Here is a 26,836-nt window from a genome sequence, read left to right as displayed (position 1 = left end):
TGTTCTCAGGATTGGAGGGATGGCGTTACTCTCTCTCTCTCTCTCTCTCTCTCTCTCTCTCTCTCTCTCTTTCGCGCCTGTCAATCACAGCGATGCTAGCCAATCGTGGATGTCCGTGAGCTCGTCTATGAAGAAGAGCGCTTTCCTCAGAGCGTTGCGCTGCCCTGTGATGCAGCAGTTTGAAAAGATGTGGCGGTTGACTTCACGTGTATCTCGTACGAAGTACATTTTAGCCGTTATCCTCCCTGGATGTGGGGGGGCAATGGAGAGAGCTGACTAGTGGGTGGGAATTGGCAAGTCCAAATTTGGGAGAATATTAATGGGGATCCAAAAATGTTTTTAAAAAATAAACGGATAAACATAATGCCTACCTATTTGGTGTACCAATGGTGTATGGCGTCAGACCTGAACGTTGAGGTCATTGGAGCTTACACAGAAGGAAACGGCCCCTTTTTGTAACGACCCGATCGTCGTCCTGTTCTGACCAGTGGACGGCGATGAGAGGAAGCGGCAGAAACCGAACCTCTTAAGCGCAAACCTGTAGAAAAGCTCTCTGTCTGGATGTGGGATCTGGTTTCCGTCTGCTGCCCTGGCTACAGAGGTGTGGTTTTAAGCCAGTCTCTTCGGAGGCCGATCCATAAACCTCAAAAGTGTGAGCCCGGGGAAAATCGATGAGCTGCTATTAATCACACTTTGGTACGGGTTGGGTGATGTAGCAGCGCTTTCTCTTCAATCTCATTATGAAAGCTCATCTCACAGGAAGAGCTGCCCGTTATCGGATTATGGCGAATAGAGTGGCTCTCCGACAAGAAGAATTTCATCCTCGTCCTTCCTTTCATGGCAGCACTTCTTGGAAAAAGAAGGATTATTGGTCGAGGTTGTCGCTGTCGACGTCTGTGGCTTTAAATCCGACAGGAGCATGTGTAAAGAAGAATAATGTACCCTTTGTTCTAAATATCACTTCGAGCTGTATAGGAGGTTTATATGATTTTATTCTTATTTGAAACTTTATTTATTCAATTATTTATTTATTTTCTCCCAACAACCTTAAATATGGGTTTTATTTACAGTATGTGCCTAATAGTCTGTCAGCTTATGTCCAGTACAGTATGTCAGATTAACATGACGACTGTTGAGTCATCCACAGAACAGCCATATTATTAGTCAGTATGTGAGTTTTTATTGTAGTTTTAGTTCAGATTAGCTCATATGTAGGTTTTCAATACTGTAGGTTGAAGCAGAAGCTTTCTTTGCGGTTCTCCAGACTGTCTCACATCACCTTTTGCTTTATTCCCTCTTCACAAGTCCTTTCCATTTAAAAAGTTCCTGTCCGCTCATCTCGTCGCACTCGGGATGTTTTTTTGCATTGCATCGGCGGTCCAGGATAAAAGGGGGCGGAGTCTCACAATGGCACCCCGTCTGAGAGGTCAGAGTGGGTGGAGCCGTAGCTGGTGAGAGTGAGCTCTGTGACGACTGGCGGGCGGGGGTTCTTAGTAACCTGAACAGCAAAGAGAGAGCGTTAGCTTAAAGAGTAACACAACATCCTAATAACTTCCTTTAGAGATGCTGAGCTATGTACGTAAGCACTCAGATCCTATCTGTGACGCTATCTGTATCTTAACCGTTTTTAATAAATAATAATAAACAATTGCATCATTTCCAGCTTTGTTACAATCCCACCATTAAACATTTGTAACTCTACGACTGTATAAATTCCAACCGATTAGCTATCAGGAGCATCGCTGCGGCGTTCCACAACTTTGATTTTGATCCTGTCAGGGTCTGAAGGTTCTACTTACGTCGTCAAACTTCTTTCCGCTGTAGACCTCGTTCTTATCGATAAACGTCAGCATGATCCAATCACAGATGATCGAGCACTAACGGAGAGAGGCGGGAAATGAAAGATCGGGGGTTCTCGCCACAAAAGCCTGCATATCAGTTCATAATACGTTTGTCCAAGACAAAGTCGATACTTACTATTCCCACTGAGGTCATGGCTGTGACCGCATTGATGATGGTTGGGATGAGGCTAAATTTTCCTGCCTGGAAAAAAAAAAAAAAAACGTTTTTTCAAACCTAACTAATAGAGACTAATGCAAAAAAAAAACAAAAACAGATGTAAGTAAATCTCTCCTACTGTAGCCTTATATGACTTTCCATTATCATAAAGCACTTAGGGGTGTGCTTTTATCGAAAAAATAATCAATGACGGGGTTGCGTGTTGTTGCCCGATGTGAAATGTGATTATTATTATCACCTCGAAGTCCTTCAGCAGCACATCTGTTAGTGTTCTTGTACCTCAGCAATTTGCCGACACTATTAAAGAATGACACGTTGTATGTTTTATCCCATTATAGTTACATTTACGATTGTGGACCGTCCCTGCCCGAAACTTCTCGGGTTCCTGTCATCACTTTCGCTATACATAGTGCTGACACTGGAGACTCCTTTCATGAATGTTAAATAAACCGAAAACGTCGCCATATCAACAATTACATGGCAATTTATGCGGCGCTCCCACACAAGTCTACGTGAATTTGTGTGCTGTTACTACGGAAACAATCAAGCGTTTAAACGACCACATTAATATTACCCTGTAATTTGGCTTGTAACTGGAACTACCGTCGGCGCTGCTGTTTAAGGAAATGGATCAATACCTTCTGACCAATCAGATTTGAGAATTTAGCAGCGCTGTGGTATAATAGTATAACTTTTGTTTATATGGCATATAATGCAGCTTTAAAAGGTTTAAAGGACAAAAAATATTCCAATAAATCATGAAAACAACCACCACCAACTCAAAGTATCTTAACTCAAGCTTTGCGTGTAATTTATGATTATAGAAATGACTAGTTCGCTCTCGATGTGTGTATTATGAATAAACATCGAACAAAGTGTTTTCAGTCATCCGATCTTACATGTCCGTGTACGATGACGTCCAAACGAATCCCAAACGCTTTTATAAGTGATCTGTACTCCACGCCGTCCTTGTGGTAGTACTTGGCAAACCTGAAGAAAAAGAAAAAAAAAGAAAAAAAAACTCAGAAATGTTCATAAGAATTCCTAAATAATGTTAAGGGACAAAATGTATCTCACTGAGCACGAATAGTGAAGTAGTAAGAGAATCAAATGGTTCATGAATTTTAAGAGACTAGCTGATTAGTCTCGGACCTGTAGTGGTAACCCGAGCTGGTCAGGGTTTTCCTGAGGTCCAACCTCCGAAACGAGTAAGTAGGTACGCATTCTGATGAATCGACGTCGAAGTTGCAGTTCCAGTTAATAAACGCTCCGATCACTCCGCCCTGAAGAAGAGGCAAACCGTTTTAGACGATACAGACGCGCTGAATTTCACAAAACGACTGATTGATTATGGCTGCTACAATGGCACGGGTAACAGGAACTAACTTGTGTAGCGGACGTTGTTTTACGATATTGAGTGGAATGTGGTATAAGAGGAATAAAACACTTCAGCGTGTGCTGTTATTGGAAACGAATCAACTTTGTAGGGATCATTTCAAGTCACGTAATACTAAACGGTCATTGGATTATTTTCCTTTAACAGCACACAACCCCCCCCCCCCCCCCCAAGTTAGTTTCTCGTATCGCTTACGTTACAGTAGCTATAAACAGTCGCTCCATGTAAAGTAAAGGCATTTATTTGGTTTGTTCAATTGTGCGCCGTCCAACTGAGTTCTTGTTGGTGCCTGAATTTATTTACAAAGCAAATGTGTTGTCTGTAGCTCTTTCCAGTCTTGTACAGTCAGGTCCATAAGTATTCGGACAGTGACACAATTTTCCTAATTTTGCCTCTGTACACCACCACAATGGATTTGAAATGAAGCAATCAAGGTATGATTGAAGTGACAACTTTCATCTTTAATTGAAGGGGTTTAACAATAATATTAAATAGTATTAACCGTTTAGGAACTACAGCCGTGGTCTTCCAGGCCTTTTGGTGTTGCTGAGCTCGCCAGTGCGTTCCTTTTTTGTAAATTTTTTTTTTTTAAAAGAATGTACCAAGTGCCCTGCGATGGATTGGCACCCTGTCCAGGGTGTACCCCGCCTCGTGCCTGATGCTCCCTGGGAGAGGCTCCAGGTTCCCCGTGACCCTGAAAAAAGGATAAGCGGTATAGAAGATGGACGGATGGATGGAAGAATGTACCAAATTGTTATTTCTCCGATGGGTCCGTTTTGTTTTTTCAGTGTAATGATGGCCTCCTTCACTTCGCATCGACACCTCATTGGACTGCATATTGAGAGTTCCCATGTAAAGTCAACACTTGGAATCAACTCCCGACCTCTTATCTCCTTAATCTGTCATGAAAGAACGAGGAAACAGGCCACACCCGGCCATGAAAATGCTTATTAATCAATTGTCCAATTACTTTTGAGCTTGTGAAAATGTAAAAAAAAAAAAAAAAAAAAAATTGAAAGCTGAAAGTCTACCTTTCAGATCCGTTGTGGAGGTGTACAGAGGCAAAACGTTGAAAATTGCGTCGCTGTCCAAATACTTATGGACCTGACTGTGGATGTTCAGATCATTTCTGACTCACAGTTTTGCAGAGTTCGCTGAACTTCTCTCGGGCCTGATCAGCGATGTAGCCGAGTCTGAACACAGGGCAGTACGGGTTGGTCTCGGGGTGGTAATGACACCGCATGAGCTTCTTCGGCTTCCTCGGTTTGATGTTCACCCTTAATTGATAAAGAGAAAGTTTCGGGGGTTTTTTTGCCCTTAAAAACTGTTTTAACGGAAGATGCTAGGACGGTATAGGACACACATACAGATACACACATACATACAGTATAAGGAAGGATGTTGAGTGCATTTACAATTCAGCAGTGGTTCTGGGGAATGCTTGGACCCCTCATCGCCCTTTAATAAGGAATCTACTCTACGTTAACCATATCACTTTTTGCTATTACTAAACTCAATTATGCATATATCTATATCAAAACGTTAGAAAAAAGTATGTTTTTCTGTGATGTAACAGTTTGAAAAGACGTGATTGGCTGCTATCACGTGTCCCGGACATGTCACATGTTAGCCTTCACTTTCGTCGGTTCTCCAAAATCGTATGCTATTGGAGAACTGGCCAAGACCAGATCAGGGAGGACTCACCTGAGCACTTTGAACTTTGGGAAATGGATGGCGTTCTTGATGAAGACTGTGAAGTTGACGGCTTCTTCCAGTGGTGGCTCTCTGTGGGTTAAAAAGGAAGCACAGACTTATTAAATTAGTTTTTTTTTTTTTTCAGGTGCTTGTTCCTAACAAATGGACGGTGGTATTTAAAACTGTAATTACATCTCTGCAGCAGCCTCCTCGATCGGGCACCAGGATTTGATCTCGCAGGTTTTAAAGGTGTAATTGTAGTAAGGTACACAGTGTCCTGTTCTCTGACCTGCGATGAAAGGAGATGGTTAATGCAACATTACACTTGAAGAAACATTGGTTCCTTGGAAGGTCTTTAGAGAGCTGAAGGTTCTTAGTTTCCGTGGATGACTAAGCATTATTTCCTGATGTTGAATCGATTACTACTGGCTTTACAGAGCCACGGTTCTCACACTGGGTTCCTGGTATCCTTCAGGGATCCGTCAAGCATAGAAAGGAAGTCCATGATGTTTTTATTTTGTCATGGTGGAAATCATAGTAAAATTATGATCAGAGGTATTCTATTGAATAAAATGGAATAAAACTATGACTCCAAGAAGTAGGCGACATATTGTATACAGTCGAATTAAACATCTGAGTAATATTTCTGAACGTAAATCAGTGCTAATGCAGATACAGGTCAAGAGCTTCAGTTAATGTTCACAGCAAACATCAGAATGAAGGAAAAAGTGTGATCTCTGTGTTGAACTGTGGCGTGGATGTTGGTACCAGAAGGGCTGGTTAGAGTATTTCAGAAACTGCTGGTCTCCTGGGATTTTCTTACTATAATTGGACAGATGAAGACTGGAAGAAGACCAGCTCGTAATCTTCAACTGTCCAGTTGGGGTGAGCCTGTTCCCGTGATAGCGTCAGATTCCTGTTCTTGGCTGACAGGAGTGGAACCCAATGTGATGATCTGTTATTGTAGTTCATCCACCTCACGGTTTGATGTTTTGTCCATGCTGAAATGCTTTTCTGCTCACCACAGTTGTAAAGAGTGATCATTCGGGTGACTGTATCCTTCCTGGCAGCTCGAACCAATCTGGCCATTTTCCTCATCTACAAGGCGTCTCCACCCACAGATCCGCCGCTCGCTCGATGGTACCAACAATCCTTGAGGTCATATTTTTCCCCATTCTGATCTTTCATGTCATCATTACCCAAAGCTATTGACCTGGTTGTGCATGATTTTATGCACTGTGCTTCTGCCACATGATTGGCTGATTGGATAACTCTCATGTTCTGAATGTGCAGGTGTACAGGTGTTCCTAATAAAGTGGACGGTGAGTGTGTATGGGAGATTTGATTTGATTTTTTTTGATTGCTAATTATTCAGTCCTCGTCTGGTCCTCAAATCCTCACCGTGGCTGTCGAAGTCCAGCTCGCCCGGGACGCAGTCAGCATCTGAGGTGCAGTTTGCATTTGGGATGCTGAAATGCTGAATCAACAAACACACACAAAGCAGCAAGTAGCGTCAGAACGCACGAGTTGTATGTGTCCAGGGATTAAAATCACACGAAGCAGTAGTGACATGTACATCATTATGTACAGGACAAGGTGTCGTCTGCAGAACATCTGATTTGCACCTTGTTGCAAAATAACAGTGACATAATGACAACATTAATGTACTGGCTTCATAGCTGCCCTGAAATTTACACAAGCTACAGGAACTTGAGAACTGAGTTGAAAATGTATTTCACGTGTGTGCGTGTGCGTGTGTTTACCTCGGCACACGTGCCCTGTCTTTGATTGTGTGTCACCTCCCTCCTCAGTATCGTACTAACGACATCACCACCCTGGGAAGTAAATACAGAGGCATCAGAAAGGACCCGTGTGTCCCATTTTGCTAGGTAAGTACCAAAGCATGGTGGTGGCAGTGTGATGGTGTGGGGATGCGTTGCTGCTTCAGGGCCTGGGCTACTTGCAATAACTGAGGGAAACATGAATTCTGCTCTCTACCAGAAAATCCTAAAGGAGAATGTCCGCTCTTCAGTCCGTAAGCTGAAACTCAAGTGCAACTGGATTATGCAGCAAGACAATGATCCAAAGCATAGAAATAAATCCTAGTCCTCGAAGTAAGTGAAAGACTGATCTCCAGTTATTGGAAGCATTGGGTTGCAGTTATTGCTGATAAAGCTGGCACAACTAGATTTTTTACGTTTAAGGGAGCAATTAGTTTTTCACATGGGTGATAGATGTTGGATATCTTTTTTTGTTTATTTTTGTTGCTTAAAAAAAAAAATTGCCTTGTGTGTTTACTCAGCTTGCCTTTGTTTCATGTTGTATTTCGTTTGACGATCTAAAACTATTTCGTACGAGATATACACAAAAACAGAAGCAAATCCTTTTTCATGGCACTGTATGTTTATTTCAGCATTATTTTTCATTGCATTAGCAACTTTGAGGAAAGTGTAAGCTCCGCCCACTTGACTTAACCATATGTCATACTGTATATCCCCAAAAAGCTTGTTTACTGTACAATTGAGCTAGCACATCAATGTAAGTCCATTCTCTTATGATGACATTATACAGTAGCACAGCGCGGTTGAATGCTCAAATCTGATTGGTCAGAAGGTGTGCATTATTTGCGTTTAACAGCACAGGTAGTTCCGGCTACAACGTGTTGTTATACGTTACTGTTTCGATAGTAACAGCTAATACACACTGACTTGTACATAATCTCAGACTAATAATAAACGGATTTAAAAAACCGGTTATTGCTTACCAAAGTAATATTTATGAAGGTTGATGTGGTGACATTTATTTAATATTTATGGAAGGAGTCTCATTTTTCTCACTAAAATGACAGGCTTTAATGTCAGAGAGAACTTCCACAACATTAACGCTAACCAGAAACTGTTTTTTTTAATGGTTTTTCATTCAAAAAATCTCTTTTCTCTATCTGTATGTAGAGCTTGGAGTGTCAGTTCCTAGACCTAGGCATTTGTGACATTTGTTCATTGTTCATTCATATTCGTATTCCTGTTTAGAACATTTCAGACTAGACATTATGCAGTTCTTCGGGTACATGTTAGATTTACGTTAGATAAATGTTAGATTTGAACATAACATAACGCATACAGTGCGTAATATTTTCTTGATATTTTCTTTCCAAAGACTAGATTTGTCTTTAAGTATCCAAATGTATGCATATTTAATTAGACAAAGGCTTAGATAAATAAATAAATGTTTTGGGGTTGTTGTTTTTTTTTGGATGAATGAATGTATTATTCTGGTTAACAAAATAGAAAACAAACACTTAGGAATATGAGTCATGAACTAGAAAAGATCCATTCTGATATCTCTTGTTTAATACTGTAAAGTAGATGTGTCATGTCACTTTATCAGAGAAATTGAGCCGAGCACATAAAGGGTCACGTTAAAGGTCACATCATTTGTGTTAATAAGCACTACAAGTGAAAGGTTTTGATGACACCTTTTGTTTCCTTTTGCACTTGGCAGTGTGTATTGTGTCGTGTCTTCTCTCTTCTCTCACCTCAGATGGCGAGGCGTACTCGGTCGTGTCCCGTACACTCTCTCCCAGTATGGCCACCCCTCTCATCTCAGTGTAGACGGAGCTCTCTGGACGGTCCTCTGTTTCCTGATATGCCTTCTGACTGATAAACACATACCTGCAGCGAAGCGTAGACAATACTGTAAGTAAGGAAGTGTTTTATTCCTTATATACCACAGCAAATTGCAACCGATTTGATTTTTTTTTTTTTTTTATTAATTATTGAATGACATGTCAGGGCTTTGATTCATTTATAGTTTCAGAAAATCCTAGAGACAAGTCATCACTAACAGTATCGCAGCTATAAACACACTTTTTTTGCTCTCTCTTTCTTGAAGTTAACAAGATACACCAGATAATGTAAACTCCTCGGTCCTGAAGACGTTCCTGTGGTGGAAAACTTACTGAATAAACACTGACACTGGAGACTCCTTCCTTAAATGTTTTAAATAAACATCTCATTATAGAAAGCTTCACCTTTAAACATCAACACGTTTTGTTTTGTTTTCTATTTTCATTAGCCTTCGATTATGTGGCTAGTCCGCCATACCCGTCCCGGTGTAAACTGTTACTATAGAAACCATAACACATTAGCCAGAGTGCATTAATATAAACCTGTGATTTGAATAACGGCTGTCCCAACAAAGAAAACATGTGCGCCTCACTCCAATAAACACCTCAGCATTAAACAAAAAAACAACTATATTTACACAGTCCTCAACTGTGTACATTTTGTAACTGTGAAGAGTATTGGTATATTGTGTTTAAAACAAAGTGAATTTTTCTATTATTTTGGTCAACGTTAAATATTTTAGATCTGGATGATAAAATGTTTTTTTTCTCTGCAAATGCGTCTGTATTATTTTAGAAAAAAAGTCTAAATTCAGATGAAATTTGCATAATGAAAATCAGTGGTCCAGAAAAAACATGTTGAAAACAAATAATATTTTTTTTAAAAACTTTATTTGTAAAATTACAATTAGAATTGTTTAGTTACTTTAAGTTCTTTCCTAAATGAATTCATGTAAATATGAACCCATATTTAACCCATATTTACAGTAAAAAGTGTTTATTTTACTTCCTTTAGATTTAGTATTATTTTGCAAGTGCTTACAAAGCTAGAATAAAAAGAAGTAACGTTTACTTTCTTTTAGTTTTGAGATTTTTGAGCTCCCTTGCATGAAATAAATTTGAGCTCTCTTGCCTGAAATAAATAAAGTCCAATTTTGCGTGTTTTATTTGTGCAATAGTTAACAATTCAACTCATGTTTAAGTAAAAACAACAACAACAACAACAACAAAAAAAAAACTGGCTAGTTAAATTTACTTCCATATGAGAATTGTACTTTACACTGACATATTTTACGGGAATAATCCATGGTGCTGTATAAACCTCACTTAAACTGCGCTGAGTTAAATTTACTAAGACTTTATGTGTGGAAATTGTTACCATGCTTTCTTGCATAAATCTCACTGCACATTTTTACGTGTAATAAAACAATAATAATAAAAAAAAACATATAAAGAATGCCAGAAAGAGTTAATATAAATGTAACAGTATATTGGTGTTAATTTGAACAGATCATCCAGTTTCCTTGGTTTGTTTTGTTTGAGCTTTTGTCTTGTCTTACTTCTGAGTTAAAGACACGAGCAAAGAGCAGCACTTACTGTTAGTCTAATGGCAGTCACAATTGAATTTTGTTCATTAAACTGCTCTCTCACTACGCTGTTATTTCATCTCTCAGAACAACGACTGGACTCTAGCTCAGGAATAAAGCTTGTGGTCTATACTATTATTTAAAGCATTGCCTGCCTTTTATATTTATTAGCACACATCTGTCTAGAGATGACTCAATCAATAAAGCTGTCCTTAGGTGGTTTAAAAGGCACTAATGCTACTATTTGTGTGGGGGGGAATAATGCTTTAATTATTCAAAGCAGGAAAACAAATAGAAATGTAAAAAAAAAAAAAAAACACAGTCTTTTAGACACACAAATAAAATATCAAGACCAAATATTAAACATGAAAGCAAGCATGTAAAAGGAATATTTTATTATTCAGATGTACTGTGAATTTATTAAGATGTATGATGATTAATGTTAAAGTAGAATTTGCTTTTTTGGGAGGTAGCATGAAGATATTCACGTTTTAAAGTGTATAAAAAAATGTTATTACAATTTTTGCATATTCACTGATGTGGTGGATTTTCTCCACTGGACAGAAGTATTCTCAGGTACATCTTAGCAAGCTACTTCATGGAAGACATGCGAATATTTACCAAATGAAGTATGTGATGACCAGAAGCTGTACAGATCTGTAAATGACGCCCAGACTCCTGTTCTTCACTACCATGATCTTCGGGGTCTCATAATCCCAGAACCCCAGGAAGAATTCTTTAAAGAACGCCAAAACTCCCATGTTGGGTAAATTGCTGTCCGTCGTGTCGACCAGAGAAACTATGACTCTGAATACTGTGGATAGAATGAGCCTCTTTCTGACTCTCTCTCTCTGTCTCTCTCTCTCTCTCTCTCTCTCTCTCTCTCTCTCGGTTCTCCCAGCAGTCCTTTATCTAATTATGGGGTTTTTCAGGATGTCAATGTTGGTTATTAAAGTGATACTCAGGAAATAATTGAGAGAAAATCAACATGGAAAAATAAAAGATCAATAAACAGTGCCATGAAAATAAAGCCACATATCTCTCTTTCCATCTCTGGATTTTCATTGATTTTTTAAAAATATCAGTGAAAGTGTCAGAAAGTGAAAGTGTCAGAATTGTATGTGTGTGTAATTATATATATATATATATATATATATATATATATATATATATATATATAGAGAGAGAGAGAGAGAGAGAGAGAGAGAGAGAGAGAGAGATTCTCTGTATAAAGGTGGAATATATTCACTTTATTAGTCTTTTTCACAGAGATTAATGGTATAAGAAAGAAGATAAGAAAGTCATGAAGAAAGAAAGAAAGAATGCTAATAAGGGTGCAAAAATAATTTACAGAAAGCCAAAGAATGCTAACAACAATGAAGAACACTGACAGAAAGAAAGAAAGAAACTGAGTGATATAAAGTGAAAGAAAGATGGAAAGCTAATAAGTGCAAAAAAAAAAAAAAAACGTTGAACGAAAGAAAGAATGCTAAGAAGAAAAAAGAAAGAATGAAAGGTGTGAGAAAATGCTAACAAGAATGAAAAAAGACTTAAAAAAAAGGAAGGAAGAAAAAAGAAAGACGGACTGATAGAAAGAGCGAGACAGAGTGCTAACAATAATGAAAAAATAATTGACGAAGAAAGAAAGAAAGTTAACAAGAATAAAAATAAATACCTGACAGAAATAAAGAGAAAGAAAGAAAGTTAACAAGAATAACAAAAACTACCTGACAGAAATAAAGAGAAAGAAAGAAAGTTAACAAGAATAAAATTAAATACCTGACAAAAAGAAATAAAGTTAACAAGAATAAAAAAAATACCTGACAGAAATAAAGAGAAAGAAAGTTAACAAGAATTTTAAAAAAAATACCTGACAGAAATAAAGAGAAAGAAAGTTAACAAGAATAAAAAAATACCTGACAAAAAGAAAGAATGTTAACAAGAATAAAAAAAAATACCTGACAGAAATAAAGAGAAAGAAAGAAAGTTAACAAGAATAAAAATAAAATACCTGACAAAAAGAAAGAAAGTAAAAGAATGAAAATAGCTGGGAATAAAGAAAGAAACAAAGACAGAAATAAAATAAATGAAATACAGGCAGAAGGGGGGGAAAGGCATTTTAATAAAACGTTAAGTTTGTTTTGTTTTTTATTCAGGCGGTCTCGCGGGCTCTCTGACACACACAGCGGTCCTTCTGTCGCGGGTTATTGACGTCACTCAGCGCACGTGTAGACGGAACTCTACACTGATGTTGGCTGCGGGCTTCAGTGTTTAGTTTTGTCGTAGTTTGTCGTGTTTATAAATATAGCAGTGAGTTCTCTGTGTGTAGTGTAGTGAGTGTGTGTAAAATTCTCCGCGATGGGGGGTTTACAGAAGAAGAAGGTGAGTACAGCGCGCGCTTTAATGCGAGATAAGAGTTGTCCGTGTCGCTTTGGGCCGATGTGAGCGTCACACTGTGGGACTGGAGCAGGATTTCTACACGTTGCTTTAATCATTGTCGAATACGTAATCTCTTTCCTGCATGCTGGATGTTAAGTTATGTTAAGTAATATAATATAATATAATATAATATAATATAATATAATATAATATAATGTTCGCAGTTGTATGAGTTTTTAGCGTATTAAGCTCTCCTGATCCGCACGTCACGAGCTCATTTACACTTGACTCCAGTGTCCATGAGGAGCTTCTCCTGTCCTGCATGTGGTGCAGAGTGTGGGATAAAGTTAGAGTTTATAAGATCACCTCTTCCATACCAGAGTTCAAACAATAAACCACGTTAGAGGGGAAATGTAGGCAGAAATCACTTTCAGAAGAAAAAAAAACAACAAATCATAGAAAAGCATCTTTTAGTTTGTGGGTTATTATGTGGAATATTATTATAGAAATGTGATTAAAACATTTTTCATGTTTATCTATTTACATTTTTTTTTACTACCTGTAATTATAATTCCCTTTTGTCAATTTATGCAACATAATGTCACAATACACGAGTCCTAGTAATAATAATAATAATAATCTTCTTCCTCTTATTATTATTATTATTATTATGCTACATACAACCACACTAATTATTATTATTATTATTATTATTATTATTATTATGCCACATACAACCACACATTATTATTATTATTATTATTATTACTACTACTACTACTACTATTATGCCACATACAACCACACTAATTATTATTATTATTATTATTATTACTACTACTACTACTATTATGCCACATACAACCACACTTAATATTATTATTATTATTATTATTATTATTATTATTATTATTATTATTTCTACTACTATGCCACATACACAAACACACATTTATTATTATTATTATTGTTATTATTATTATTATTGTTTGTGTGGTTGTATGTGACACCAGTAAAAGTAAATAAATGTCTGTGGTTGTACGTGGCATAATAATAATAGCTATTTACGTTGCACATTTGATTGAATAAAATAATGATACATGGAAAACATGAAGAATAATAATAATAAGAAGAAGAAGAATGAAAAACAAAGGGAAAAGATGAATAGAATAAAGAAGTAGTTGAATTCAAATCAAATGAAAGGGTGTTGTAATTGAATTATGACGACGCTTTTAAAAAATGTTTTTATGTGAATGTTCCACCAAATCCTTGAACACGTTTGCCTCGGCTCCAGGACAGCGTTCGGCAATTTGAACATGGAAGAACTTGTCCGCTATAACTCCGCATGAGACGGTATAACCGCCCTGGGCCCCATTTATCAAACTGGATATGAACGGATTTATGTGTAAATCGTTTGCACGAGTGTTTTTACGAGACCTGTTCTGGGATTCGGGAAAATCCTGTGAATTCGGAAAAGCGTCTGTATCCTCCTCGTGCTCCTGAGGGTGTGTAAATTTATGCATCAGAAGACCGAGAAACGTAAACCTCGACTCGATCGGCTTCAGATCGTATAATTTGCACGGATTACCGCACTTATATACAGAATATCCTGGTTTAATTGCTTATTTTTCTATTACCTCTACAGCGTTTAGCGTAAACCAAATATTGGCGAATGTTAGCGTGTACTTGTTAAGTGTTAAACCTAGCGTCGAGTAGGTTGTAGTTTGAATTCCAACGTGTTAACGTGTCCGTTCCATGAAAACCTGCCTTTGCCTCCGAGAGATGTCCCTCTTTCTCGAACGCTGCCTTCACTTTTCAGAAGTTTCTTTCTCAGGGTGTGATGTGTCATGACGTGTCTCGTTTCTCCTCAGTACGAGAGCGGCTCAGCCACCAACTACATCAGCAGGAACAAAGCGCGCAAGAAGCTGAGCCTGAGTCTGGCTGATTTCAGGTCAGTGCTGCACCAGACACGGAGAAGATCACATTCGTCTAAATAAGTGGTGGGGGAAAAAAACAATTACTCGACCTTTCGATAAGATTTTCTCTCCTGACTTGAAGCTTTTTACCTGAAGTGACTTATCCTGATGTGTTTCGGTATCTTGGTGTCTCGATATCGGAGTTGGGATGCGTGTGATTACTTTCTTAATGGAAAGCTGGGAAATATTTGCTCTTATAATGCCTGTTTAAGTTGAGATCAAATGCGTCGTGTAGTGAAGTTAGTGCTGTGTTGTTTATTCTGTGCTCATTGACATGATGATGATCTATCTGTGTAGACGATTGTGCATCTTGAAGGGAATTTACCCACATGAACCCAAACACAAGAAGAAGGTCAACAAGGGCTCCACGGCCCAGAGGACCTTCTACCTGCTCAAAGACATCCGCTTCCTCTTGCACGAGCCCATCGTCCGCAAGTTCAGAGAGTACAAGGTGAGCGAGACCGCTGCGACCCCGAGCCACTGTGGGTTAGGACACGAGAAGAAAGGATTTAAACATCTCAAGACGTGCTTTTATTGTTGTTGATTTCCCAAACACATCCAAATACAACCACTTACCAACGACTGCAGTTTTGTTCTGCGGTATAAGAGGAGTAAAACACTTTTAAGACGTGCTGTTATTAGAAAATAATCATCAGATAAACGTTTCTCATCGTGCTCCTCCTGAGAATGTAATTTCTCCCCCGTTCAGATATTCGTGCGTAAACTGCGGAAGGCGTACGGGAAGGCCGAGTGGGGCTCCGTCGAGAGGCTGAAAGACAACAAACCCGCCTACAAAGTGGACCACATCGTAAAGGAAAGGTGAGGCAGGACGCGGTACCGCTTCTCAACACCAGAGGGCGATATTTACACATCGGCACGCTCCCGTTCGTTTATTTTCGACACGATGCACAAATGACCGCCGTGATGATTCTGACAGGTATCCGACGTTCATCGACGCTCTGCGGGACGTAGACGACGCTCTGTCCATGTGTTTCCTCTTCTCTACGTTCGCTCGCACCGGGAAGTGCCACGTGCAGGTGATCCAGCTGTGCCGCAGACTCAGTGTGGAGTGGATGAACTACATCATCACTTCGCGCTCGCTCAAAAAGGTAGATGATCGCATTCGCTGCTAAGAGGAGGAGGAGGATGGAATTACCAATTACCGTTATATACATTATATCAGTTTATATTATGTTTACCCCGCCCCTGTACCTTTTACCCCGCCTCTGTACCTTTTACCCCGCCTCTGAACCCTTTACACCTATACCCTTCACCTTGACTATGTCCCTTTCATGCCGCCTCTCTTGCCTTTACGCTGCCGTACCCTTCCCACCGCCTCTGTTCTTTTCACGCCGCCTCAGTACCCTTTACGCTGCCTCTGTACCATTTATCCTTGTACCTTTTACCCTGCCTCTGTCTTCTTTGTGCCACCTCTTTACTCGTCATCCCTGTGCTCTTTGCACTGCCTCTGTACCCTTTACAGAGGAAGTGAACTTGTATTTTTGGGTAGACGCATTTCTCCAGAGCGACTTACATTACTTACTTAGCTTCCGATCAGTCGTCCAACCACCGAGCTACCAGTGCCCCAGCTCTACATATTAACATATGTTGCATATTGCCAGCTGATATTATGGCCTACTGTTAAAAACTGCTTCACTAATGTCCTTCCATTTTTATTTATTTTTTTGACAGGTGTTTCTATCCATCAAGGGCATCTATTACCAGGCAGAAGTTCTGGGACAGACCATCACCTGGCTTGTACCATATCAGTTTGCTCATGATGTAAGTACAGGGGAGACTTGTGGACTCCTGCTTTAACAAAGATCCTCTCATCACATGCTTTAAATGTGGCAACAGCTTATTTGTGTACGTTTGTTGTTCTGACTGTATACATCGTTCAGTGTATTGCCATTAAACTGCAGTTTATTATACTAGAACTTTAAACTGTAACTTATGCCTTGATCTATAACTCGCTTTATTTCGGTGTAAATTGCGGTAAGTGGTCAGCGTGTTTCTTGGTAAAACTTTAAACTCGCGCCAGCGCAAAGTACACAGCGCGTCTTTATCAGACGTCGACACGACGTCCATCTGTCCTCTCTCCCAGCCTGGAAATCAAATGCATTTTTAATCGCTGGTTTAAACTCGGCTGAGTCAACATGAGCCCGAGGCTGAGAGCGAGAGACCAGAGGTGACGGGAGGGTAAAACCGAGAGGGAGCGGAGAGACTCGTGCTCTCTGGAGGGCGCGTGATGGAAATCTGGCCAGTTATAAACCAACTACAGTTAAGCAAACAGTGACGTCCATGTTTTTAGGGTAGGTAGAAGAGATTACTGCCATTAAAGCTGTAAATGCCTGTGGATCTCCTCCTCACACTCTGTCGCTTCAGGTGGAGGAGTTTATTGCTGTCGGATTGTTGTGAAGCTGCTTCTGAATCTCAAACATGAGCTACATTATGAATAACTCTGTTCGTATAGTTTGTGCCGGGACTGTCTGTTTTCTGTAGTTAATCTGTGTTCATATTTGTTGAGGCACAGGGATCAAATAACAGTATAACTAATTTTCATCACACTGATCAAATATAAATTTGATCTCTTTTTTTTAAATGTATAATATGTTGGATAAATACTTTGTTTTTAACCGTGTCTGGTTAACCGGCTTCATTGAGGTAAGTTGGCCACACCTTGTTTACCGTGACTGACATGCATAGTCCACGCCTCCTTTACTTGGACTGGTGTGTGTGGACGCCACACCTCTTTTACTGGGATTGCTGACAGGCCACACCTCCTTTACTTGGACTGATGTGTGTGGACGCCACATCTCTTTTACTGGGTTTGCTGATAGGCCACACCTCTTTTACTAGGACTGATGTGTGTGGAGGCCACGCCTCTTTTACTGGGACTACTGACAGGCCACGACCTCCTTTACTAGGGTTGACCAGCACTGAGGCCACGCCTCCTTTCATTCGGACTGACCTGTGCATAGGACTCTTGGGGTTGACTTTCACAGAGGCCACGCCCCCTTTCTCTGGGACTTACCTGTTCATAGGCCATGCCTTCTTTACAGGGCCTAATGTGCACAGAGGCTACGCTTCCTCTACTAGGCCATGCCTTGCTGCAGTCTAACCCAACGCACACTGTTTTGAATCAGTGCATCCATGTTGTGGATATGTGTAATTGAATGTGTGTGTGTGTGTGTGTGTTCACGTTTAGCATCCTACAGATGTGGATTACAGAGTCATGTCCACTTTCACAGAGTTCTACACCACACTGCTTGGCTTCGTCAACTTCCGCCTCTACCAAACCCTCAACCTCGTTTACCCACCTAAGGTAACACACACATGCGCACGCACGCACGCACGTACATGCAGACAGTATACACTTGTGGAGACACACACTTCTTACAGTTGTACAAAATAATCTCGTGCATTGCTCTATAGTTATTCAGATGAGTGACAAATGAAAGGAAACACTCTTCCAGAACGGTGTACCGAATGACAGTTAAGCCGTTGACATGGCGCCATTGTACCTGTGTGACGTCCAGCAAGACAATGGTACAAGTCTGAATGCTTGACTCTCACAGTGAGCGGGTTTGGTGTCTCTCTCCCGCCGTGGGGGGTGTTTATTTATTCCACCGCCCTGGTTTGACTCCCAACTGCATTGCAGTTCAATCAGAAGTTCTTCATGACTCCTTAATCACCTTTATCTTGCGCTGAAACGTGTCAACCTAGATGGGTGTGGTCTCTTCCAGAATGACTCCGCCCACATCCACAGGACCCGAGGGCTCACCGAATGGCTTGCTGAGGATGAAAATGATTTAAATCATATGCTCTGACCTTCACACTCGCCAGATCTCAGCATAATTGAACATTTTATAGGAGATTTACAACCGATGTGTTCGATAGCGCTCTCCAACACCATCAGAACACCAACGGAGAGAAAAAATATGTGCCGAGGATTAAATTGTTCAGTTCTTGTGGCCCGACACCTTAATAAGACGCTTTATGTTGGGTTTTCTTTTCATTTGTCACTCGTCTCTACGTATTAGAGACTTGTATAACTGATGTCATTATATAAGGGGGCAGTATGAAGTACTTGTCCTTAAAAAAAAAACAAAAAAAAAAACACCGCCATCTTCAATATAAGTGTCATGACAAGACGTTTCATGTGTATAAGAACTCGGACGGTGCGATGAGGTTCTAAACAAAGATTGTGGTTAATCTTTAAAAGTTAAAAATGCCTTTAATTCTATTGCATCTTTAAAATGGGATGGGGGGGGCATTTACTTTTGAATAGTACATTCTGTGTGTCTGCATCTCTAATGTATTATTTCCCCCTCTGTTTTAGCTTGATGGAAAAGGAGAGGCGGAGCTCAAACCTGAATTTGAGGAGGACTACGCCATGGATTCGGAGAGCTACCTGGAGGTTTTGAAATCTTCTTGTTTATCATGATGATCTCCACCTCTCATTCCATCCTCCTCAACCTGATTTAACTAAAACCCACGTGTGTGTGTGTGTGTGTGTCCGGTGCAGAAACTGTCAGCGCTGAGCGCCAGTCTGGCTCGTGTCGTCTCCACGGTTGAAGAAGAGGAAGCGGAGATGGACCATTTCCCCGCCGAAGGGGTGAGAGAGACGAGTCCTCTCCAGTTAAAGCTGGGTCTGTTCAGGGTTGTGCGAATGTGACCGTGGTAGGGATTTGCGTTTAAAGCTGCTGGCCTCGACGGAGCAATTACAGATTTCGCACCTTTACCTGCAGGTGTTGCACCGGGGAGCCGGTCACTCTGGTTGCACAGCTCTGTTATTAACAAACCCGTTTAAAGTGTGTGAGAAAGCAGCTCTGAGAACATTCATAGCCTTAACATCGAGGCGTTTTAAACAATATAGTCCGCGAAGGTTTTAAATATACGTTTCTAATTTCATGACTGAAAGCTGCCTCTGAAATCAACATTTTTGTACCAGTTGCTTAACGTTATAAACACCAATACTGTCGGATTTCTAGAAAATAGATCCGATATAGATATAGTCTTGTGTTTCCACCGAACATGACCCGCCCCCAGGGGTGTGTCTTGCGCAGCAACGACCGCGAACATGCTTTGTTGTCAGAAATGTGGCTAAGTGAAGTTCACTAGTCTGTGCTTTTCGGCGTCCTCAGGAGGACATGGAGAAGATGGAGGTGAGGGAAAAGGCGCAGCATGAAGAGGACAAGCACAAGAAGCTCTTCGAGGGCCTCAAGTTCTTCCTGAACAGAGAAGTGCCGAGAGAATCTCTGGCTTTCGTGCTAAGGTGATCGGGAATACTGGATTTAACATGAATGTGTAGATATTTCGAACAGTAGTGGTAAATATTACTACTAGGGAGGGAAGGAGGGAGGGGAAAGATGGCTTTAATGCAAATTCATGCAAGTATGTAAATTTCATGCAAGTATGTAAATTTCTCACTCTCTCATTTCCTCTCTATCTCTCGGTCTGGGTCTATAGGTGTTTCGGTGCACAGGTCTCCTGGGACAAATCTCTGTGTATCGGCAGCACGTATGACATCACCGACGAGACAATCACGCACCATGTGGTGGACAGACCCAGCCTGGACAAACAGCACATCAACAGGTCAGATACACACCGAGCTGCGCGTAGGTCGGCGACGCAGCACGAACCGCTCAGGCGTCAGTTTGCATACGTTCACATACATCGCCATTTATGTATTCGCCACCGAGCTACCACTGCTCCTCGTGAAAGTGACATTTCACGCAAATGTAGGTCCCCCGAACATACGCCCCGCCCCCTTTTCCGGCTCTTACTGTAGTCCCTCAGCTGTCCTCGGTGTGAAAAGATGGCTCTCAGAATCATATAGTCGCTGTTGGTAAGGGGAGAATGCAGAAGACGCTAGAAAAGTAAAGAATGTGTAGGACCTGGAGGATTTTTCTGAAGAACAGTGGGCAGTTTAACTCCTCAGGACAAACGAGGGACTCGTGAAGAACTCTCACAGAACGTAAACACAGTCGTGGATCATCCAGGTAACGACACACGGGGTTAAGAATCGAGCGTGTGGAAACTTTTGCACTGGTTCATTTGTGTAAATTCAGTTAGTCTTGTGTGCTACATGTAAACATCGGTCATGTGGAATAGTTTATTCAGAGCAGGACTAAATAAACAACACGACGTCATTTTAATGAGCCCTCTTATTTTCCAATTATTAACATTTCTGCAAGGCGTAAGTAAACTTGTGTAGTGTGTGTGTTCGATGCATAAATATCGAAGAGAATCTTGCGTCTTATCCTCCCGTATACGAGCTCTCATTAAAAATGTATTGAGTCGTGAGGAAGAAAGATGGAGCTCAGAAGGAAGTAGCAGAGATCGGTATTGCCTTTGGCGAGTGTACATGGCTAGTACAGTTAGCTTGCTTTGCTAATCTTTAGGTTGCGTGTAAATCAACGTTAGATGGATTGTAAACAAGCCGTGTGGATAAATCCTGTATTTAGCTGTAGGCTGTACGTTTTGGCGAGCAGCACTGAACCGCGACTTCTGCTACTGAACAGTTCGGTTTATTTAGGACAGAAGACGGACAGATCCTTCCGTGTGAATCGCCAAACGGACATGCCGAACAAACTGCACCTCGAGCACCGAGTACGAGCTCGATTCTTATCTCAAAAGTGCAGCATTTCATCCACGTTTCCTTTCCAGTGTGTGCGGTTTGAAGATGGGTGCTGACCCACAATGCAGTTCTTTCAGCCTCGGCTGTTTTACTCGCCCTTCAATGGCCCTCTTTAATCCACTTCCTGTGTGTGTGTGTGTGTGTGTCTGGTTGTGTACGAGAGAAGCAGTCTTGTGAGTCTCGAGCTTTGGGCTGACGATCTATTTTTGAATTCCTTTCACATGATCTGCCAGATGGTTATGGTACATATATGACCTTCCTACGCTTATTCATGATTTTGCACAATACACACACACACACACACTCGCATACAGAACGTTCTGTACAATCTCTTTGTTACAGTGGCTCTTCCTGTTCAGTATAAGTTTAGGCTGTATGTAATTTTGTATGTATATACTGTATGTGCATAAAGTCCGATCTAAAAGTCTGAGTTTACTATCAAGTCTGAGTTTATTAGCTGTTTGAGAAATTTCAATTGAAATGTATCCGAATATCCAAATAGCCAAATTTTGCCTGTATGTGTCATACGACGAATCCGATACGTTAAACACGACAACCCGACTTTAAGAATAAAAGAAGTCTTGACAACACGGTGACAGGCTGGAGCCAGCAGCCAATCAGGAGGGAGAGAGAGAGAGTGTAAACAAAGCAAGCAGAAGTCTGAGCGTCTGAGATTTATACTGTAACGAGAGGTTTTCTTGTTAAAACCCGGAAGACATTTATTTGTTCTCTACTCATCATGATGGCGTGATTCTGCAGGTACTACATTCAGCCTCAGTGGGTGTACGACTGCGTGAACGCTAAGATGCTCCTTCCGGTGGAGGACTACTTCCTGGGCGTCACACTCCCTCCCCACCTGTCACCCTTCGTGGAGGAGAAGGACGGCGACTACGTTCCTCCAGAGAGGCAGAAACTCCTTTCTCTCCAGAGAGGAGAGAAACCTGGTGAGCACCCGCGTGAATATTTGTGGATTTGTCTGTGCGAGCGTTGTTTGTTTGTTTGTTTGTTTGTTCTCGGATTCTCTGACCGACCGGCGTCTTGTTGTCTCCAGTCGCAGAGCAGGATGAGGAGGAAGAGGAGGAGGAAGAAGAGGAGGACGAAGAGGAAGATGATGAGGAGGAGGAGGAGGAGGAGGAGGAAGAGGAGGCTAAACTGAAAGATATGGAACAGAAGAGAACACAGGGGAAGGTAAGAGCGAGACGTCGACTCGATGATGTTATTACGTCATAAAATAGACGCACCAATCGTATTCTTGTGTTGAAATAGAGGGCAAACATGCACAAACATGAAGGACAAGGTGCTGGTGAAAAATTTGCCCCGTTAGTGAGCAGATATTTGTACATTTCTGGGGGAAAAAATATTTCATTGCCAGTATTCCCCTGTTGCACTGTTTGTAATATTGGCGCAGAAAGGTGACGTGTGTAAGCAGTCTAATAGACTAGTTATGAGTGAGGATTATCCAGCTAATAAAGCTTTGCCTCAGCCTTTATCCACCTGCACTAGTCTCCGTCAGTGTTTACAGGTAAATAAAAACTATAAACGGAGGCATAATCCTGGGAGTTATCTCGAGTACCAACGTTCTCTGGTTTTATCAGTTTGTAGTTTGATCCGCGGGGCAGGTGCAGATTATTATAATTATTAAGGAGTCAGAGTAATAAAAATACTTGCAAACTAGCATCACGTATTTTACAGCGGCAGGCGGTTTGAGATGCGTGATAAAATGACAGATGATACTGATAAAAAATTACGAAACGAATAACCTACTCGGTGTTAATCGATCGGAGATGTCACGGAGGATGTAATACGTGAGCGGAGTTTTTTTTTTTGAACCGGCCGTTGTAAGCTCCGTACCGAGCCTGACTGAGGAGCGTCACTCGAGCCACGGCTGTACGCCCGAAGGTGAAGACACGAGGCAGATTTGCAGCTTGCTGCTGTTTGTCCTGTTCTTAATCCTGCTCTCAGGGTGACTCCGGAGACGTTAATCCATCACAGGTGGCCGGTTCGTGCATCCACAGCTCAGTGAATGTGCAAATGATCTGTATACATATTAAACCTCTGAGGTTAACCATTAGCCCTTTTGCTGAGTGTTGGTGTAAAAGTGAGTTCATTAGCTCACGGTCCAGGTGAACGAGCATGGCTGATTCATGGCAGGAGCTTCATTATACAGCAAGGAAGAACTTAAACGCTAAAATGCTTTAAAAAAAAAAAAGAAGAAAAGTTTTATTTGCATGAGTCTCCGTTGTAACGCGTACTATTAAAGTCGAGCAGTACTAATTTCTGTTGAAAGGATGTTCCGTAGCTACGAGTATAACGTGAGGCCTAGGATGAGCACGGGACAGTCTTTACGATTGCAGCAGCAGTTCTCGTGCACAAATGTGTACAGTATCCAGGTGAGATTATCCACTGAAGCAAGATTAAGATTAATGGTGTCCACGTGGGACCGTCCACAGCTGCAGAAAGTGCAGAAGCTCCAAGTTTATCAGGTCGTGTCCTGTTGTAATGGTCTTTCTTTGTTCAGACCGAAATTCTGAAATGATCCAACCGGGATAGATGAGCACTTCACAGTGTGAAAACCTTGTTGTTTCTTCATTTCGCAAATCCATAATCGTTCTGCGTGTTGGAATCGGAGGGTTGTGTGATTTTTTATTTTTTTTATATTTGCACAGCGTGAAGAACGAGGAAACTGGCAGACGTGTTGGGCGTGGTGTCTGATTGCGCCTATTTGTTTCGCAGGCCTTATCGGTGAAGGTGACCCCTGGAAAGGCGACAACAGACAACAGGCAGCGATTGGAGGAGGAAGAGAAGGCTGAGGAGAAGAGGCTCGCCATCATGATGATGAAGAAGAAGGACAAGTATCTCTACGATAAGATCATGTTCGGGAAGAAGAGGAAGGTCCGAGAGGTAAGACGTTACTCCGCGTTTACGTCCGCCGTAGTGAATTCGGCTCAAGAGACCAACTCTGAGCTCGAGGTGGCGCTAATCATTACACAGTCTATCTATTTGTAAACCGTTCGACGCTTTGAAGTTAACGGTCGGAGAATTCAAGCATGTGAAATATTAAGTGGTCTGCTCTTAACTCATGATTGAGGTTCCATGGTGCACCGCTATTCATTAACCTTGATTCTCCCTCTCCTTCAGGCTAACAAAATGGCAGCCAAGAGAAAAGCGTTCGAGGAGTCCAGCAAATCGGACAGAAAGAAGAAGGCGAAGAAACAGTAGAGGAGAAACGCGAATGGACGTTATTTTTATTATTAAAAATAATTCTATCCGTTTATCGGAAACCGTGTCATGGCCTGTTGTATGCAAAAAAAAAAAAAAACCCGAAACAACCCAAATAACAACAGAATGTCTTTTCAATGTTATTTAGGCTTCATGATGACGTTGTATTAAATCAATCCATTTTATTCATGTATTTTAAATGCTTCAACTCATCGTCCCATTGTATTAAAATAATCCACTTTAGTCCGCAGTGTAAAAACACGTGCTTTTTTTTTTATTTTCATCAAAATGCAATGAACTATTTTTTATGTTCAATACCATAATATCTCAGATAGACAGATCTCTGAATTTTAGATATTCTCGTGAGAGGTTCATATCACCGAATTTGATTTAAAAAAAAAAAAAAAAAACCCCACCAAATCAGATCCAATAGCAAGCCAGTATTGGTTTAATTCTCAGTTCTGAAATTGAGAATAATTAAAGGGCTATCGTCATTAGATGTGACGTCTGGTAGGCCTCGAAGGTCAGTGCTTAGAGGGCGATCTGAAAAGCACTCGCCCTGTCGTCTGATGATCAGGGGGTTCAAATCCGATGATAAGTCCATCCGGCTAGCAAAACCGCCCATGCTTTCTGAGAAGGAGCGCTTGCGTACCGTCTCTCTAAAATCGATCGATCGTGGGCGTCTGTGCACTCGGATGCCGGTAGATTGTGCGTTCGTCCGAGTGTCTCACTCGGCCTTGTGATCGAGCTGTAGCAGCAGTTCGAGAAGATGTGGTTGGCTGGCTTGACATTTCCCAGTTGTTGGCTTCTTATAGGTGGGAACTGGTGACCAAGTTGGGGAGAAAAATTTGAGGGGAAAAAAAAAATGAATCAGTGCTTGGCCCCCTTGTTTACGACCTCACTGCAAAAGCATTCATTGTCATGGTTTCCATGACGACACAGCCTGGCCACATTATTTCCCCTCCAATATTCTTGGTTCAGATCCTGCAGACGAGAACATGCTTCGTTGAGAGGCAGGTTTTCGACTCGTTAAGTTTCGCTCTTCATTAGCATTAGGCACAAAGATACTTTGGTCATTCTGCCTCGGTTTCAAGTTTGTAATAAACTCCCCATTGCCTCATTAGTCATGGATCCAGAGTCCAAATGAGCCGGTTTCATTAAATTATTAATCTGTAAAGCTGCCCAGTGTCTATTTCAGGCCTTAATAAATAAGGAGATTCATTATTGGTTGCCAGTTTATCAGGTTCACCTGCCATATAGCTGCACTTTAAAGGTATACAGTTACTCTCTCTCTGCTGCTCCAAATCCTTTAACCCCCCCGTACCCGGTGTATCGATGGAGAAGGACCACCACGGGAACAGCTTAGTATACATTGCCAAGTTCCCAAAGCTCGCACTGTTCAGTATCTTATAGATGGCTATAATGAGGTTAAAAAATCTTAGTCCGAGCTGTGTGAGTGGTAGCGTTCGTATCGCGTCCGTAGTGGGCTGTTATAACGTCATTGTTCCCTTCTCGGCCCACGGTATTAAAGTCATGTCTTTCCTAATGTATAGTATCATTCTATCTCTTTTTGCCTGTCTCTCTTGAAATACAGATGTATGCCCCTTCTGCATTCCAGAAGCTCGCTCGCTCTTGCCCTGCCTGGCACTGTGAACTTTGTGTGTGTGTGTAGGGGGTTGCTCCAACAATGAGCTTAGTGTTTCAGTCCACCAAATGGACATAGTGCTCAGCATAACCTCTGCATATCTCCGTGTTATAGAGAGAGAGAATCTGTTATAACCGGAAATGGGGGGAAAACACCGAAGTAATTCCTCAACAGGAATCATTTTGCTTGTATTTTTGTATCAGAGAGGTAACTAGTGAGAATGACAAAGCTGCCGTTTGACCTTTAGAATAACAATAGAGCACGATACAGATCTTAGTACTGTACCAAAAAAGGAGAAAATGCCAGCCTTCTAACATTTCTGCAGGACATTGGTCAGAAACGGGTCAGTGGGACTCCTACACTGACAAACAGATGTTCTTCTGTCATGTCGACTATAGCTGACTTCAACAAGTTGCTTTGGTATGACCTTCTGTTTTCAAAACTTCTCAAAAAGCTACAGTGTAAGATGAGTATGAGGCGTTTTGCCTGCATAGAGTTTGTTTTGTTTTTTTTTTATATAAAAAAAGCAAATCTCCCAAGGAGATAATTCACATCTGGTGTGCCTCAAGGGTCAGTGCTTGGCCCCCTACCCATTGCGCACCAGTCATCCAATCTCACGTATCCTTTAAACGCTTAAAGAATATGCTGATACT

General features: G+C 41.1%; 2 protein-coding genes across 2 annotated transcripts; one reads left to right on the top strand and one right to left on the bottom strand.

Moving 5' to 3' along the window:
* Positions 1-19: 19 nt before the first annotated feature.
* On the bottom strand, positions 20-11,325 carry p2rx2 (purinergic receptor P2X, ligand-gated ion channel, 2). The gene is made up of 12 exons (XM_053654052.1): positions 10,943-11,325; positions 8,646-8,781; positions 6,874-6,945; positions 6,512-6,587; positions 5,303-5,399; positions 5,120-5,200; positions 4,554-4,692; positions 3,172-3,302; positions 2,919-3,009; positions 1,978-2,043; positions 1,800-1,877; positions 20-1,498 (listed from the first exon to the last, which is right to left on the bottom strand). Exons 1-12 carry the CDS (start codon positions 11,080-11,082, stop codon positions 1,403-1,405), a joined length of 1,203 nt encoding a protein of 400 aa, XP_053510027.1. The 5' UTR covers positions 11,083-11,325; the 3' UTR covers positions 20-1,402.
* Positions 11,326-12,383: 1,058 nt separating this feature from the next.
* Positions 12,384-25,760, top strand: pes (pescadillo). The gene is made up of 15 exons (XM_053653659.1): positions 12,384-12,703; positions 14,572-14,651; positions 14,974-15,127; positions 15,386-15,495; positions 15,614-15,785; positions 16,369-16,458; positions 17,885-18,001; positions 19,019-19,096; positions 19,205-19,294; positions 19,824-19,954; positions 20,149-20,274; positions 22,079-22,263; positions 22,371-22,507; positions 24,053-24,220; positions 24,458-25,760. Exons 1-15 carry the CDS (start codon positions 12,680-12,682, stop codon positions 24,536-24,538), a joined length of 1,743 nt encoding a protein of 580 aa, XP_053509634.1. The 5' UTR covers positions 12,384-12,679; the 3' UTR covers positions 24,539-25,760.
* Positions 25,761-26,836: the final 1,076 nt, after the last annotated feature.

This window comes from Ictalurus furcatus, chromosome 22 (genome assembly GCF_023375685.1).
Source record: "Ictalurus furcatus strain D&B chromosome 22, Billie_1.0, whole genome shotgun sequence".
Classification (NCBI taxonomy): Eukaryota; Metazoa; Chordata; class Actinopteri; order Siluriformes; family Ictaluridae; genus Ictalurus; species Ictalurus furcatus.
This window is presented reverse-complemented; position numbering and strand designations above follow the sequence as displayed.